At 41.0% G+C, this 17,610-nt stretch overlaps 2 protein-coding genes across 4 annotated transcripts in view; one reads left to right on the plus strand and one right to left on the minus strand.

Annotated features, from left to right (window-relative positions):
• Positions 1-454: 454 nt before the first annotated feature.
• Positions 455-16,237, plus strand: pja2 (praja ring finger ubiquitin ligase 2). Of its 2 annotated transcripts, XM_020457798.2 has the most exons (10): positions 538-793; positions 1,523-1,605; positions 3,619-3,813; positions 4,373-5,414; positions 5,865-6,026; positions 6,660-6,845; positions 9,347-9,458; positions 10,510-10,624; positions 12,540-12,655; positions 12,789-16,237. In XM_020457798.2, exons 3-10 carry the CDS (start codon positions 3,621-3,623, stop codon positions 12,912-12,914), a joined length of 2,052 nt encoding a protein of 683 aa, XP_020313387.1. In that variant the 5' UTR covers positions 538-793; positions 1,523-1,605; positions 3,619-3,620; the 3' UTR covers positions 12,915-16,237. The 2 variants fall into 2 exon arrangements, with proteins under 2 accessions (XP_020313386.1, XP_020313387.1); XM_020457797.2 differs by lacking the exon at positions 1,523-1,605 and having other exon boundaries at positions 455-793.
• Positions 14,052-17,610, minus strand: part of fer (fer (fps/fes related) tyrosine kinase) — a 37,527-nt gene continuing 33,968 nt past the window's right edge. For both annotated transcript variants that reach the window (XM_020457796.2, XM_020457795.2), the window contains exon 19: positions 14,052-17,231. In XM_020457796.2, the coding sequence (XP_020313385.1) occupies positions 17,095-17,231 (137 nt within the window). In that variant the 3' untranslated portion in view covers positions 14,052-17,094. The remainder of the gene's footprint in view (positions 17,232-17,610) is intronic.

The raw sequence follows: 17,610 nt of genomic DNA on the forward strand, positions 1-17,610 counted from the left end.
ATTTTGGAGTGAGTTAGAAGATTTGATTTGAAAAGAAACAACTATTAATGGTAATCTGAGGGACTCTGATATTATGCTTTATTTTTGTCCAAATGATATGGACCCTGACTTAACTTTCATGGTTAATTTGTTTATCTTTCATGGAAGATTCTTTATCCATAAAATGAAGTGGGCAGAGAACAAACCCCTTTTCACATTATTTAAGACAAAATGTAAATATTATTTTGAAATGATCAGTAAATGTAAAAACAAAAAAGCAATACGCACCCACCATAAAAGTATTTAACAAATTGAAAATGAATCTTGATATGTAATACCCCTCCTGTCTGTTAGGTTTATGTACTCTTGTTTGTATATTTCAGTTTTTTTGTATTTATTGTGTTCATAATAAAAATAATATATATTTTTTTTAAACATGGAAAACGAGCTCCGGACTGAATATACTTCTGGGCGCACATGCGCACTAGGCAAATTCAGGAAATGCCCTGATATCAGGAGCTGGCGGCTAAAAGTTATATTAAGCAATTCAGAGACTAAAAACGAATACACCGAATGACAAATATTTAAGGATCGGAATCGATATACAATCCCGGAATCAGCTGTAAATGTAAATAGTAAAACAAAGCTTAAAACGATGTTTGAAAAGGCGTACTCCTACTCCTCACTACTGATGTTGCTAATGCAGTCTCGGACATTCTGATTGGAGAAAGCCAGTCACATGAAACTCTTTGTGGATGACGTTGGCTTATAGGTTTGTCCGCAGTTTCGGACGGAGAGGAAGTGTCGGGGACAGGTAATACGACCATTAGTTTGTATTTGATATTGGTTAAAATAAGCAAGCTAGTTGAAAATAAGGTGATCGATAATGTTTGATTGATAACATCTGAAATGTTTTGTCCCTTGCCGTTTGAAAATTGCTACAGTAGCCAACTAGTTTACTGCATGCCTTGTTGACAACCAGAAGAGGGAAGCTTTTTTTTTTTTGACAAGCTAACGTTAGCTATAGCTTAACACAACACAGTTAGTTAGCCAACGTTAGGCCAGGGCCAAGCGTTTTTCCAAGTTCCATCTACAAATAAAAATGTTATCTTGTGAAAATACACACACTAATAATCAGCTATATTGACTAACGTTACTGTTATCGTATCGGGGCCAATCGTTTCTACCTTCAGACCATCACATCTGGCTGCTGAATAGCCACCACTAACGTTAGTCAGCTAAGTTAGCTAACGCGTTACCTACTCTTCCCTGCTATTCCCCCGCAACGGACGTTTACTCTGCCCGTGCCCAAACGACATTCATCAATGTTGCAGTTGTTAATATGTGTATTATTGTTTTTTTTTTTTCCCACTTGGCCCTTACAAGTACAACCCAACCCCTCAAGGGTCACTCTGCCCCCACCTATTATCAGCAATTTCCACCTCAATCTTTACTCTGCTTCCATCCCCAATGGACATGTTTATTTATTCGTCATTGCCACAGTAATGTGTGTAGTTATATTTCTCTCTTTACCGTTTTCAAGATTTGATTTCACTTGTTGGAGCACTACCCTGCAATCACACCTGGAACCCTGTACATGTGACTATTAAACAACGAATCTGAATCGTAAGTTAGCTACATTTTTGCTTGGGTGCGATTAGCTAGCAAGCTAATGACGTCATGAAAATAACTTTGTAACGAAGCAAGACAACATTGGCAAGCCGGTTGCAGTAATTATTCAGCTTGCTAGCTAACAAGCAACAGTATTGCTTTATTCCGTTTCAATCAGGGCCGTCTAGTTAGCGCCATAATCTAGGTAAATGTTTGTTTACTATTAGCTGGCTATTAAATCATGTTGCACCTTACGCAAGTAATGTTGCTGGTTACTTCCACAAGGCATGCATGATGATGATGATGATAATAATGCATGTTCTGTTATGCAACGATATGTTAAAAAACTTAACCACTGGAAGGCCCAGAAAATTGTCAGACACCAGTCAGCCAAGTCAGACTGTTCTCTCTGCTACTGCACGGCAAGCAGTATCGGAGTGCCAAGTCTAGGTGAAAGGCTCCTTAAACGCTTCTACCCCCCCCAAGCCATAAGACTGCAGAACAATTAATCAAATGGCCACCTGGACTATTTACATTGAACCCCCTCTCCCTATTTACACTTCTGCTACTTGCTGTTTACTATCTATTTACCCCTACCTACATGCAGTGGTGTAAAGAATACTTTAAAGTACTACTTAAGTAGTTTTTTTTTTGTTATCTGTACTTTTAAGTTACTGTTTTTTGACTATTTTTACTTCACTTCTTTCCTAAAGAAAATAATGTACTTATTACTTCATACATTTTCTGACATCCAAAAGTACTCGTTACATTTTTAATGCTTTAGCAGGATAGGAAAGTGATCCAATTCACACACCTATCAAGAGAACATCCCCGGTCATCCCTACTGGCTCTGAAGTGGAGGACTCAATAAACACATACTTAATTTGTAAATTATGTCTGCGTGTTGTAGTGTGCCACTGGCTATTTTGTAAATAATAATACAAATAAAAAAAGAAACGTATCCCGTCTGATCTTAAACTATTTGAAATGATTTATACTTTTGATACTTAAGTATATTTAAAACCAAATACTTTTATATGTTTACTCACGTAGTATTTTACTGGGTGACTTTCACTTGTCATTTTCTATGAATGTATCAACTTTTACACAAGTATGACATTTGGGTACTTTTTCCACCACTGCCTACATGTACATGGGGTGGCAGGGCAGGGTAGCCTAGTGGTTAGAGCGTTGGACTAGTAACCAAGTTCAAATCCCCGAGCTGACAAGGTACAAATCTGTCTTTCTGACCCTGAACAGACAGTTAACCCACTGTTCCTAGGCTGTCATTGAAAATAAGAATTTGTTCTTGACGGACTTGCCTAGTTAAATAAAGGTAAAATAAATGTACAAATTACCTTGACTAACCTGTACCCCCCCCATTGACTCGGTACCGGTACCCCCTGTATAGAGCCTCGGTATCACTTTTATTTTTATTTTTGAACTTTATTTTTAAAACATTTTGTTACCCCTTGGACTGCATTGTTGGTTAAGGGCTTGTAAGTAAGCATTTCACAGGAAGCTCTACACCTGTTGTATTCGGCGCATGTGACAAAACATTTTATTTGAACCCAGCCAGAGATATATCATTCTTTCTTTGGATAATTTCGTAGCACTGCTGGTAGTACTGAATTTGATGGTGTATATACATTCTGCCTTTTCCATTTATCTCCAATTTTGGTCACATTTGTAGATTAACAAGAATTTTAGCAAGACCATGACTGTTTACTTTTCTTTCATGCCATGTTAATCATATTTGAGTGTTTTCGCTTTCCTTTGACAACATTTCCAGACAGATTTTAAGTGTAAAGAAGCCCACCACAACCGTAATGGCTTGCAGCAATGTTTCTTGTATCTTTACTGTTCTGTATTTTGTATGGATCAAAGCTCAAAGTTGCAGTTTCTCACCCTCCCCTCTTTTCACACAATTGGTCTACTTTCAGGTTTCGATTAAACCATCAGTCACTGTTTGCAGCGTTAGTTTTGAAGCTGTGTATTTCAATGTTGTTATTTCCTCTCTCTCTCTAGTGATGGGTCAGGAAGCTGGCAAGCCAGCCTGGCCCAAACCGGCTGTTGGATATCACACAATAACAGGAAGGAGATACGGCAGGAGGCATGCATACGTTAGCTTCCGTCCAACCTCTGCCAAGCACAGGAACCCAGCCAGTGTGGAGGATTGGCCAGCTACGGAAATGGACGGTGTTCACAGAGCGCATTCCATACGTACGTTCACAGTGCAAATACATCTATTATGCTCCATCTCAAGTCCCATTTGCAGGGCATTGATTAGCCGAAGGACAAGATGTAGGCTATTTGAGTCTGAAGAGCATATATTTCTCTTTCAAGCAATGATACAGGTCTATATTTCTGCATGTTAGCAATGATAACAAGGTCGGCAAATCAATGAAAGTTGTGTTTATTGTTTTTGTGACATCATCCATGGCAGACCATTAAGCAGATTGTGTAGGGTGGTCAGCAGCATGTGAGTGAGTACTGCATAGCTTGAGGTTTGGATTGATTTATCCTGTGACATGGAATGCAATGTGAGCAAGCAGCTAAGCCTATGAATCCCTTATTCTGCTTTTTAACAAAATATGTCTGCTTGGAGCTGCTGCACGCTATATCTGTATTCAGAAAACAAGGACTGTTCTTTTCTGTCTTTGCTCTATTGTCTCTCTCTCTTCCTTTCTCTTTCAACAAGTGTAATCATTGTGTATTGACAAGTCATGGTAGACTTTTTTTTTTTTTTGCTGTGACTAAATGCCTCCCTCTCCTCCTCTAGCTTCAAAAGGGAACATCTCCTCGACGCTTCACACCAGCTTTCCTGTGTCATCGAGTTCGGTTCGCCCAGAAGTAAAAGCCAAATCTGGCAAAGATCCTCCCCACAAGAAACAGTCAACTTCTAGGAAGCCATCGGAAGCCCTCTCCGTCCATTACAAGAAACTAAAGTGTGACCAACCTGTAGCCTGTGACCAGGACCAAAATGTCTTGAAGAAAAGTGCTGAGGCCAGTGCGTGGCCTATCTCCGAGGACAGTAACCCATCTAATTCTAGCGTATTGAGCTTTGTAAATATTGATGCTTATGAGCCGGACAGTAGTGGAGGCGAGGAGGAGGGGCAGAGCTCCGACCTGTCTCACGGTCTCCAGAAAAGACTGGATGACATGATCTTTGAGCTGGGCAAGGAGTTTGACTATCTCAGCGGTTTGCACTCGTATTTGTATACAAAATCGTGTGAAGGGACAGACTGTTCCCTCAGAGACACTGAGTCAGTGAAAGATTCTAGAACGGATCCTAAATCAGATTCAAACACAGAGGAACCCCCTCCTGAGAGGAATATATCGGAACACAACGCAACAGATCACATGGAAAACGGCACTGAGGACCACCATATACCAGATGACCTAGCAGCCGGTGGCTCTCCCATCGGTCCCAAAGGTCCTGCCGAGCTGGGGAACGACAACCAGAGAGGGACACAGTCGGAGATGGTGGTGAGGCCCAAAATTCGTAAGCAGACGAGTGAAACACACCTGGAGAAGAGGAAGAGTTCTCACCGCGAGGAGGTAGACTCTGGCTTAGCCAAGCAGGCCAGCAAGACCAAGTGTGTGTCTGCACCTCCTTTCTTTCTGACGCAAACAGAAAGGCCAAACCAGGAGATGCTCTTTGATTTTCCTCAGACTGAATCGAATGGGTTTAGCCCTATAGAGAGGTGGCGTGAACATGGAGATGCTGGGAGCAAAATTCATTCAGATGAGGAAGATGAGATCTGGGAAGATCTGGAGGATTTCAATGAGACGTGTGCTCCTTTCATGAAGGCTGAGGAAAGGTATTGTAATATGCATTTTTTTACGTAGTACCTTTTTTTTTATTGGTCTTGGAGCCTAGTAAAATATTACAAAACGCACAGCGAGTGTGTATACGGTCAGTGAAATCTAATCATAAGGATTGGATTGCGGTGATGGGGAAACGTCAGTTAAACATTAGCAGTATAGATTGTCTGCACTTGGGAGTTATTCATAAAAGTAGACTGGTCATTTTCGAGATCTCTGATGAGCCATGACATTGCAACTCGCAATATTATTAAGCCTTTCTGGGAAAGTGTGAATACGAAGCTCTCTGTTGTCCTGATAAAGTATTAACTGGGGATTGAGGAAGCAAAGGTTGCTCGCAAATGTCTTGTGTTTACTGCTAAGACCTCTGCTAGCGGATTGGTTGGTGTTTACTAGGGGGAAGTGTGTGTGCGCGTGTTTACACATCCGTGCGTGTGTATCTGCAGCTCGGAGTGCAGCGAGGGGGAGTGGGCGGCCTCGTGGACGTCGGACTCTGGCCTGGAGACGGAGCGTCAGAAAAGCTGGGAGACTCTGCCTGGCCTGGACGAGCTGCACATCAGCAACAGCAGCAGTCTGGAGGGCGTACCCGAGCTCAGCCTGCCCCCTGCGTAAGCGCCATAACACATGCCTTATATACAGTTCACTCCTGATAAATGCAATCAATTGCTTGAGACTGGTCTAAATGCATATGCACTAACCTGGAGCGAGGCAGACATGAGTAATTATCTGGAGTAGTTAAATAGAAACTATTCAAATTGAGACTGGGGACCACTGCACTTAGACTTTGCATTCATCAGTCAACTGTATGTATATAGAATTTCATTGGTAAGCACCGCCAGCCCTCAGATGCACATCTCCATGTGTGACTGCTGTGATGTTGAACCAGGGTGTGAACTGGAATGACGATTAAGCTAAGTGCCACAGCAGCACACTGTCCAAGCAAGGGCTTACATTAAATCTGTTGAGGCAGGCTGAATCATTTCCGTGGATATTGATTTTGATGAGTTAAGTAGCTAAGATGTACAGTAGCTCTGGCTTGTTTGCATATGTGTGTAGCTTGATAAATAGCGAGTTGCATAGCCTATGTTTTCCAGTACATACACTTTTTTTATTTTCAGTTGCAAGGTGAAATCTTGGTTTGCCACAATGAAAATCAGTGTTCCTTATTGGTCAAGTTCCTCCCCGTTTCAGTCCGTTCTCTTCTGTCTGGTGCCCAATTAACATAGCCCTTGTGTGTGCAGGGAGCCTCTACCTCTGGAGGAGGGGGAGATTCCTTGGTTGATGTACAACGGAGAGGCGGGCAGCAGTAGTGATGAAGACCCTGATGGCATGAGTCACTTTGTCCACCCGGGCCTCTTCATCCTTGACGGCAACAACAACCTGGAGGATGACTCCAGCATGAGCGAGGACCTGGACGCTGAGTGGAGGTGGGGGGAAACATGAAGCTTTCTACTCCAAATTGTGAGAGTTGCACTGAGTGTCCAAAACATTAGGAGCACCTTCCATGACAGACTTTCCAGGGGAAAGCTATGATCCCTTATTGATGTCACCTGTTAAGTTCACTTCCATCAGTGTAGATGAAAGGGCGGAGACGGGTTAAAGAAGGGTTTTAAGCCTTGAGACATGGATTGTGCATGTGGCCCATTGAGGGTGAATGGGAAAGAGAAAATGTCAGTTCCTTTTTGAACGGGGTATGGTAAGTGCCAGGCGCACCGGTTAGAGTGTCAAGAACTGTAACACTGCTGGGTTTTGTCACGCTCAAGTTTCCTGTGTGTATCAAGAATGGTCCCCCACCCAAAGGACATCCAGCCTGCTTGACACAACTGTGGGAAGCATTGGACTCAACCATGACTCTTTCGACACCTTGTAGAGTTCATGCCCCGGCGAATTGAGGCTGTTCTGAGGTCAATATTAGGAAGGTGTTCCTAATGTTTTCTACACGGCGTGTGTAATTGAAGGCTCTTTTGTGATTAGAGGCTATTCTCATTGACAAATATTTTAAGGGGAGGCAGCTTGACAGGTTTCTAATTGACATAATATGTACACACTTTTCAATTTCCAGTACATCCTTGCCTAACCTTTGGTTGTGGCTGGCAGTAAGCTTGCAAACTATTCAACGAATGTGAGCAACTTTTCCTCAAACGTATTGGGTTCACATTAATAATGCTACCAAACCATATTACAGCCTTGAATAATGTGCGGACAATGACAGTTTATATTTTCTCGTTCGTACAAGCGTTAACTAAATGTTGCTTGCAAGACAATAACACTGCTAGCTAGCAATGTACGGTTTCAGCGTATTAAAGTTACCTGAGAACAAACCCAGCTTTATTTAATCAATATCGTGGAAGTTATTGTATGAGGTAAATGCAAAATTGTGATTGAGAATGTTGATGATTCCCCTGGAGTTCTTGCCTGGGCGGTGGGTCGGAGCAGCCAGTGGGGGAACACTGTTGAGCGTCCCTTAAGGATATGGCAGCAATTTCAGAATGTAACTCAATAAAACAAGCCATGGCGATTTTTAGCATGTAAATCTTGGTGGGGCAAACTCTCCATTCTTTTGTTTTTTAGATGGTTGCTATTTGTTCAGCACTTTTTGAAATCCACAGCGACAGAATTCAGAACATGGGCTGTTCTGAATTCTGGGGGCTCCTGAATGGCGCTGCGGTCTAAGGCCCTGCATCAGTGCTAGAGGTCACTACAGACCCTGGTTCGATTCCAGGCGTGATTGGGAGACCCATAGGGCGGCACACAATTGGCCCAGCGCCCTCCGGGTTTGGCCGGAGTAGGCGGTCATTGTAAATAAGAATTTATTGTCAACTGACTTACCTAGTTAAATAAATACAAAAAATGCCAGAAAAGCCATAACACAACACTAAACAATACATTCATTGCACAATAACGGTGACAAACGGTGCCCACCAAACTGTTAGGACCTACATAAAGCTGTCCCAATTTTCAGCACCATGGAGTGAATCCTTACCACTACTACATCAGTGGAGCCTTGTCTGGCAGCAGAACCGTTCATTCAGCCTCATTAAAATGTGGTTTCTCCTGACAATTGATCTGTACCAACTGTGTCATAAGGGGACGACGAACGGAAAAGAGGCAATCCAGAGTTTCGATTAAGACATTAATGAGCAAAGTAAAGTATTTCCCTGGCATATTACACAATTTATGCAGTAGCATATAAGTCATTTTTGGACTCGCCTCACTGTGCTCACTTGAACAGGAACGTGGTGCGGCGGTCCTTCTTGTGGGCAAATTGTGTCATCAAAGTCTGGCATTCTCTGGATTCATGTTGCTTTCAAGACAACTGGGAAATCGAAAAAAAACAGGGTAGAATCATGACTTCGGGGATCTTCAGGTCGGCGCTCTAGAAAGAGGCCCGAGTTCCCAACTTGGAATTCTCCTAATTTCTCTGCCCCACCTGCCCTGAATGACGGGTTGCCACTGGAAACAAGTCTCAAATATAGTGATAATGTCTATATTACATTTCATCTGTTTCAAAAACATTGCTATGCTATTAGTATTTCTACTGTATGAATATTGGACTCTGCTAGACAATTCTGTTTCTACTGCCCTGCTTATAGGGGGGCAAATGTCCATCGAGTGTCTTGCGCATCCTCCAGAGGCAGTGTTCAAGACCTGAGATTTTCTCAAGTTTGAATTACAGCCATGTCTGTCGAGAAGCAATGCATCTCAAATTTCTTGAAATTCTCATCATAGAAAATGGATGCTTTGTTTCCCGGAGGTGGGAATGTTTGCCTGTACTCTGTTGACTTTCACAACATGGTAGTTTCACTTCCTAAATGTAAGCTGTATGTAAAGCCAGGCGTTTTCTCTGACCAGGAAGAATTGACATGGTATGCTATTGTTATGAGAGAAATCAGCACAATTAAATGCATTTTGTTTGGCTTCATCTTAGGTTGCTAGATGACTTTGGAGAGGGCTTTGGGATGGCTCAGGCTATATCCTATGTGGATCCTCAGCTCCTCACATACATGGCTCTTGAAGAGCGCCTTGCCCAAGCTATGGAGGTAAGGATAAAGTCCTAGACTCTTCAAGGGACAGCGACTGCACTGCTGCGTAGTCACTATGGGATCTCATTCTAGAGCACCTGGTTAAATTCTGCATGATATATATATATATATATATATATATATCTCTCTAAATGGTGAAACTAGTGAAAATACAGTACGTGGTTACTAACATTTCATTTACGGTCATACTAAAATTAAATATGGAATAATTTTTTCCCATTTTTATGTTATGCTACTTTCCTTGATTTGGACAATATGTGTTACTACATTAGACAAGCTCACGGTTTGAACACATTGAATTGGGGGGAATTACACTATTTTTGTTAGTATAAAAGTTTAATAATCACGCTGTATTGCTTAAAACAGTTTCAACAGTGCATACAATCTGATTTCCCCCCCTCCCCACCTCATCGACATGTGATTTTATTGCCACATCAATTTAATTTTTTGCATATGCAGTTTATGGTGCTAGTTTTAATAAAATATGAGTAATCTGATTACTGTTGTGGCACATGTATGGGTAGGTTGTACGTTTTTATGTTTAGGTTTTCAATATATCACAAACTGTTTCTGCGTATTGACTTGATTTGGACACTTCAAAACCGTGTTTTCACTTTGGGCTGTTTATCAAAAGTTCTTGTCAACAGGAAGCAGAACGGCATAATTTTCAACTTGTTTCAGAAATATGAATGGAACTTTACACATTCATTTCCAATAGGATTCTACTTAATCAGGTAAAAACTGCTGAATGAGTCGATGTGCTGTGATTTTTTATTTATTTTGATCATTGGGAAATCATGATAACTGGTTTGCCTTGCCTACAATGACACGAGTCACTTAAGTGCAGACGGAAGCATCTTAGGACCATATCTGTTAAACACCATTCCATCTCTAAAAGGTTTGCGTCAAATGTGCATTTCAAGATGGTGCCATCCTACGTTGACAGACCGTGTTGCTGTCTTGTACAACATCGAGACACATTCCTAAAAAAATGTGTAACTACCGCGTAGGGACGTTGGCACCTGATGTTCTTCTGTTTGGTTCACAGGCGGCTTTAGCCCACCTTGAGTCTCTGTCCATCGACGTTGAGCAGGCTCACCCTCCTGCTACAGAACAGATCATTGAGTGTCTGCCTCAGATCACCATATTGGAGGACCACAGTGGTAAGTTCAGTGGTAGGGCCACATCTTGTCCTAACAGACTAGCCCTTCCCTTCGCTCCTTTTTGAATTGTCTGTATTGTTAATGTGTGCAATTGCCCACTTTGCATTGGGGGGGTGGGGGGGGGGGTGGAGATTGTCACTCTTTCTGGGTGTAAGTAGCTAAATACGGCTGAATGTGCAATACATTCATTGGTCAATGTTGAAATTCCAAATGACCTTTGAAAATGCTCAAGCAAAGCCATATTTTCAGTGGTGGAACGAGTAAGATTAGTTTTAATTTGGCATGCACTAATTACTGTAATAGGCCTAGGTAATGCTGTGCTTAATACCAACATGAGTGCCTTTTGTATCAGAATAAAAATAAAGCATGTAGCCTAATTAGTGGGACTATCCACTCTGTAAATCCCCAACCTCGGTCTTTAGTCAGTTTTGCCATTAGCCAACCAGCAGTCAAGTCCAGACTAACTGTCTGAAAGTCAGAATTGAGCTACTAATATATTATATATACAAAGTATGTGGACACCTTCAAATTAGTGTATTCTGCTATTTTTAGCCACACCCGTTGCTATAGGTGTATAAAATCGAGCACACAGCCATGCAATCTCATTGGGAGCTTCATGAAATGGGTTTCCATGGTCGAGCAGCCTAAGATCACCATGTGCAATGCCTAGTGTCGGCTGGAGTGGTGTAAAGCTTGCCGCCATTTGACTCTGGAGCAGTGGAAACACTGTCTCTGGAGTGATGAATAACGCTCCAACATCTAGCAGATTGATGGAGGAATCTGGGTTTGGCGAATGCCAGTAGAACACTACCTGCCCCAATGCATAGTGCCAGTTTGGTGGAGGAGGAACAATGGTCTGGGGCTGTTTTTCATGATTCGGGCTAGGCCCCTTAGTTCCAATGAAGGGAAATCATAACGCTAGAGCATACAATGACATTCTAGACGATTCTGTGCTTCCAACTTTGTGGCAACAGTTTGGGGTAGGCCCTTCCTATTTCAACATGACAATGGCCCTGTGAACAAAGCAAGGTCCATACAGAAATGGTTTGTCGATCGGTGTGAAGAACTTGACTGGCCTGTACAGAGCCCCATCGAACACCTTTGGGATGAATTGGAACGCCGACTTCGAGTTGGGAGATTAGGCCTGACATCAGTGTCCAACCTTACTAATGCATGTCCCTGCAGCAATGTTCCAACATCTAGTGGAAAGCCTTCCCAGAAGAGTGGAGGCTGTTATAGCAGCATAGGGGGGAGGAACTCTTATATTAATGCCCATGATTTTGGAATGAGATCTTTGAGGAGCAGGTATCCACATACTCTTGGCCACGTAGTGGTATAAAGACTTTAAGCTCTGTTTATTAGTCTGCGAACTCTGCCAGAAAATGGATCATAAAAAAAGGTGTCACACTCTCAACACATCAACGCGTTCCCCATGGCAGTATCCCGCTGCTACAGAGCCGATGTGGTGCCACGACAGGAAATAACTGTAAAGCAATGCATAATGAAACTGAGAGGGGGAAAGAACATTTTCATGCACTGGCGCCGCGTCAAGTTTATGACACGCCGGGCGTCCTCGGGAATAAATCACGGAATGCAGGCGTTGAGGGAAGATGGCCGCCATTCGTCATGCCATGTGTCGGAGCGTACAGTTCCATCTGTGTGCACATGGATCTAGCAATTCGAACGTGAATGCTTGGGGCTGTGAATACAAAACAGTGTGGTTGAGGCTGGGGATGTAGAACATGAAGTGATCGATGGCGCGGCGCCGTTCTCTGACACTGACAATTAGTACTTCCTGTGTATCTCCGTGTCAGTATGACTGGGCCTTTCTCGGTGTCTCTTTTTATAGCCTTTGTCCTTTCGCTATGCATCCCTCAATCTTTATCCTTGCCTTTCTCTCTCGCTCTCTCTCTAGGGCAGGAACAGTGCTGTGCCATCTGCTGTTGTGAGTACGTCAAAGATGAGATTGCAACCCAGTTGCCGTGCCACCACATGTTCCACAAGATCTGCGTGACTCTCTGGCTCCAGAAGGTGTGTGTGTGGATAATTACTTATTTTGAAGTCTTAAAAAATTATTTTTTAACTAACCTTGCATGTAATTTAAATGGTGGCATCAGTCTAGCACCTGGTCTGTGATTTGACTTATGGTATCTTCTCTCTCTAGTCTGGGACTTGCCCGGTCTGTCGTCACGTCCTGTTGCCTGTTGTCGCTGAGACCCCTGCACCCACCTCGTTTGTGTCGGATCAGTACATCCCTCCATCCAATCACAGCGCAGCCGGAACACGGTGAATCCACAGCCATAATAGGCCTCTAACGCTTAAATTAAAATGATTACTTTTTCTGTCACTGCCTCTCCACAATTTAGCACTTCATGAATGAGGTTTATTTAGTTCTGCACATGTTAACAAGTTCCATGTCTGAGAGTGACAGTTCAGGCTTATTTTCTGAGAAAATATTATCTGTGTAATCAAGTTTTTGTTGTGTTTTAATGAAGGATAGGAAATTGCAATTTGTTTAGCCCAGATTTTTGTTAATGCATTTTACATGCACTTTTTTTTTTTATACAGATGAAAGCACTGCTTATTATGCACCTTATTGTACTCATTTTCTAAATCATTTTGTTTCCCGTGTTCAATAAAGGCTGTAGTGTGGGCAAGGCTTTGTCTTCAAGAAGTAATAACTTCCTTACTCAGTTTGTATAAAAGCCATTTATACGAGGGAAAGATTAGGCACCACACCATCTCATACAATTTACCCATTTGTAAGCCTCTGGTTGCCTGTTGAATGGAAGAAAAAAAAAATCGGGATCAAATATTTGTATTCTGAAAATGGACTTAAAAAAGATTATGGTTTGTTGAAATTCATCTCTGCACCTCCCCAAACAGAACACTTGAGAGATTGAATTCAAAGAGCCAAGAGAGATTTATTGCAAGTACACAGTATTAAAAAAAAAACAGGACATGAGATTTGATCATTAACAAGGGGAAAATACAGTTAAGGATATTTTTCAATTCTTACTCTGAAGTGGGTAACCGTGTAACATTAATTTGATAATTACTTAAATCCAGTGCATTGTCCACTTAATTTTTTTTTTTTTTAAACTTTAGATATGGTCTTTATTAAAAGGGAAGCATGTTGAGCTAAACAATGAACACAACAGGTACTAGTGTGCCTTTTCTGATAGTGTCTTTAACATGGCCAAAAGTGCAATCAAAATATATAAAAGGTCTCTTGTGGCAATAAATATCCCAGCCCTTTAAATTAGTCTGACACAGACTCAAATATTAGCAATATACTTTAGGAAAAGCGCTCAATAACGCACATACTTTCGAATGCTGTAAAGTTGGCCTTGGAGTAAATAAACGATGATACAGCACGAGGCATTCACATTGAATTGTGAAGCAGAATTAGTCACAAAAAAAAACATGTAACAAAAGAAAATACAATTCCATTCAACACCGACGTAATAATGGTTTGCATATCATGCATTGGCCAGTAGTGTAGAGGTGAATCTCCAACTACGCATGGGAAAATCTAGACTTGGTCACTTTGCATAATAAAAATAGAAAACGAATTCTATAAAAACAAAACACTGGCAAATATCTTAATACACTAACAAGAGACTGAAATTGATACAAAATGCTGAGGATACTATGTGTCAAATAAATAAAAGGATTACTAAAAAAAGGTGTGTGCCTTATGTTTAAACAGAAATATATTGCGCTCATTAACCAGTAGTTATGATGTAATCACCCATTTCATTCTACACTTTGTTATTAAAGACCATGTTAATAAAATAAAAAAAACACTTACAAATCAATGGTTTTTTGGGGTTTACAACTAAAGCTGTAACTAGTTCGTCTGGAACGCAAGAAAACAAATCTGGAGAAACCACTGAATAACTGTTACTCCAGTCTACAAACGGCAACCCATTTACCATGTAGTGCACTACATGGTAAATAGGATGTCATTGGAGAGACAACAGACGAGGTCATGACAGTTTGACATTGTATACAGAGGATAGGAAACAGGAGGATCTTTCCAAATATCTTTTATACATACTAAAAATTTACAAATGAATCATGCAGACGCAAAACAGACAACGTTTTCTTTATCAAAATAAACCATTGGAAGAAACAATCCTAAAGAGTGACCTACATTTGCATGATTGCATTTTTTTTCTCAGATTAGTATTCAAAAAACAATATAGAGAAAGGTTATAGCATCTACAAGTATTTACAAAATACAGGAAGAGGAATGTTTGTAAAATTCGAAAGACAAGAAGTGAGATGGATGTGATGTGTTTAATTCACAGAAGATGCTTTAAAAAAAAGATACACACCTTGACTGTCAGCACAAAATGGCAAGGAGCTTGGCTACATGGAGTCAACATGGCAGCCTTAGAGGAATGACCGAATACAGAAGCGACTGGAATAGCTAATTCACTAAAGAGCCAGGAAAAACTGGAGCCCGTAGTTATTGACTAGGCCTAGGGGCTCAATTCAATCCGTGTTGCAGAAAATTCACGGTAAAGCACGATTTAAATTGAAAAGGCAACATTCCCGGTAAACGCTGCATATGTTGGCTCAATTAAAAATGATCTTTACATTTCAATCACGCCATACCGCCGATCTTCTGCGAATTGCAGCCCTAGGTCCCAGAGTTTTATCCTGTCATGATGCATGGTCAGATAAGTATATACTTAGGGCCAGTTTTAATGAAAACTAGTTCACTGTACATTACTGAATGCAATGTCTATCAACGATTTACAGTTTCACCAAAAATAATTGTCTGTTTGAAGTAGAAAATATCACGGCTAATGTAACAGCGGACTGTTTTGACACAAAATGCGAAAATTTCACGTCAGATAGTACAGTTACGACACATTCTAATTTTCAGATCATACAAAACTATTGAGGTTGTAACAACTGACCGAGACCAATACTTAGAAATGAGGCAGCAATCTGGAGGGTCTTTAAATTAAATAATTCAAAGTAAAATTGTATTAATTACAAATACACAACTTAGACATTCATTCACTTTATAATTAAGGCAGTATTATTGCAATATTTCTGCATTATATCGCCTGAATAATTATAGGAAAATGGTGTAACAAATTGCACTTATCCTTATGTTAAACTGAAAAGGTTTCCGAGATTGAATGGTGTGAGTGAAGAGAATACTTGATCTTTGGAAAGACATTGTAGCTGATCTCAAAATCGCCACAAACAAGACTTTCAGCTAGAAGTATTTCTCTGGAAAGTCAAAGTCAAGCTTGAGACATACAATAATAACCCCCTAGGTATGATCCGCTGGTAAAGAGAACAGAACACTCATACGCAATCTGTCTAAAGACTGAAATGAGCTACAGAGTGCATCTACCTTTTCTGTCTGTTTTGGAGGTTGCACAGCTATACGGAGCCCCAGAAACCTTTTTCACGTCCTCATAAACCATGCTACCTTAACAGGACCAAACTCGGGGCCCTAAAAAAACGAAAACATTTGGAAAATGTTCATTATTGTGGCTATGAATGAATGATGAGCAACAGCAGAAGTCATACAGTGAACTCCAAAAGTATTGGGACAGTGACACATTTGTTGTTGTTTTGGCTCTGTACTCCTGCACTTTGGGTTTTAAATGATACAATGACTGAGGTTAAAGTGCAGACTGTGAGCTTTAATTTGAGGGTATTTTTTTAATCCAAATTGAGAGAATTGAAATTACAGTACTTTTTGTACGTAGTCGCCCCATTTTAGGGCACCAAAAGAATTAAGACAGTAAAAAGTTACTGTTACTTGGTCCCATATTCATAGCACACAATGACTACGTCAAGTTTGTGGACGCATTTGCTGTTTAATGTGGTTGTTTCAGATTATTTTGGGCCCAATAGAAATGAATGGTAAATAATGTATTGCGCCATTTGAGTCACTTATTGTAAATATGAATATAATTTGCTTCTCAACACTTCTGTATTAATGTGGATGGTACAATGATTACAGATAATCCTGAATGAATTGTGAATCATGATGCACAAATATCATCTGTATCATTTGTCACTGTCCCAGTACGGTTGGAGCTCACTGTACGCGCAACGGAGCATGATCGTGTTATGTATTTTACACAATCTTTCCAAGTTTGCATGGTTTTGCTCCAAAATACCTGAAGTTTACTGAGGTTCAGTAAGAGGTGAAAGAAAGGAACAGGAATAAAAGAACACCAGGTTTAAAGAGAAATACGGCCGTATTTTGACAATGATCCAAGCTAAGCAGAGACCTCTCTCCTCGATAATGGCTCAAAACAGTTGCATAGGCAAATAACACAGTGATTTTGTGACAAAGTATAAACCGTAAATACAATCAAGACAAGTAGCATCAAGGACGTAACGTTCTGTGGTGTTTACTTCGGGTTGTAAGGGGATGATTCCCTGGAGGTGATGCATGACTTGGTCCCCCTTGCCCTACCTGGGTGCTATTTTTTCTTGACCGAGGCCAGTTCTTTCTGAAGGTCGGCAAACTTCGGCCGGTTTTCAGGCTTGTACTCCCAGCACTTCTGCATGACTTTGTAAACCTCATCAGGGCACTTTTGTGGACAGGACATTCTGTAGCCTAAGATGGGTGTGAAAGACAGACAGACACACTTTCAAGTGAATTTCCTAGGATGGATCGAGGCAGGATAATCAGGGGTATAAGGTTGGAAAACAAATTACCAACCAATGCGGTTCTCTTCACGACTGCTCATAGAGACAATTGCTTGGAAAACTAAGGCCAAATCCAATGCATGAGAACACACAGATGACTCACTCGATGGTCAATGCATAATTATGGTGGCGTAGTCTTTTGAGTTCCCTCATTACCTTCAGTTTTATACCTAATTAGTACACCGTTCATTCATTCTTGAAGACTGTTACCAGTCAGAAATGCCTTCATCAGACCACTAATGGTCATATGTGGTGTCCGATATCATTAGCAAATCTCTAGAAACAGG

Source organism: Oncorhynchus kisutch, linkage group LG23, assembly GCF_002021735.2.
Source record: "Oncorhynchus kisutch isolate 150728-3 linkage group LG23, Okis_V2, whole genome shotgun sequence".
Classification (NCBI taxonomy): Eukaryota; Metazoa; Chordata; class Actinopteri; order Salmoniformes; family Salmonidae; genus Oncorhynchus; species Oncorhynchus kisutch.

Excerpts from the sequence above, each read along its gene's own strand:
- pja2 (XM_020457797.2), top strand. The coding sequence starts at position 3,621 with ATGGGTCAGGAAGCTGGCAAGCCAGCCTGGCCCAAACCGGCTGTTGGA. Across the intron at positions 3,814-4,372 it reads TCACAGAGCGCATTCCATAC|CTTCAAAAGGGAACATCTCC; the intron begins GTACGTTCACAG and ends CTCCTCCTCTAG. Across the intron at positions 6,846-9,346 it reads GACCTGGACGCTGAGTGGAG|GTTGCTAGATGACTTTGGAG; the intron begins GTGGGGGGAAAC and ends GCTTCATCTTAG.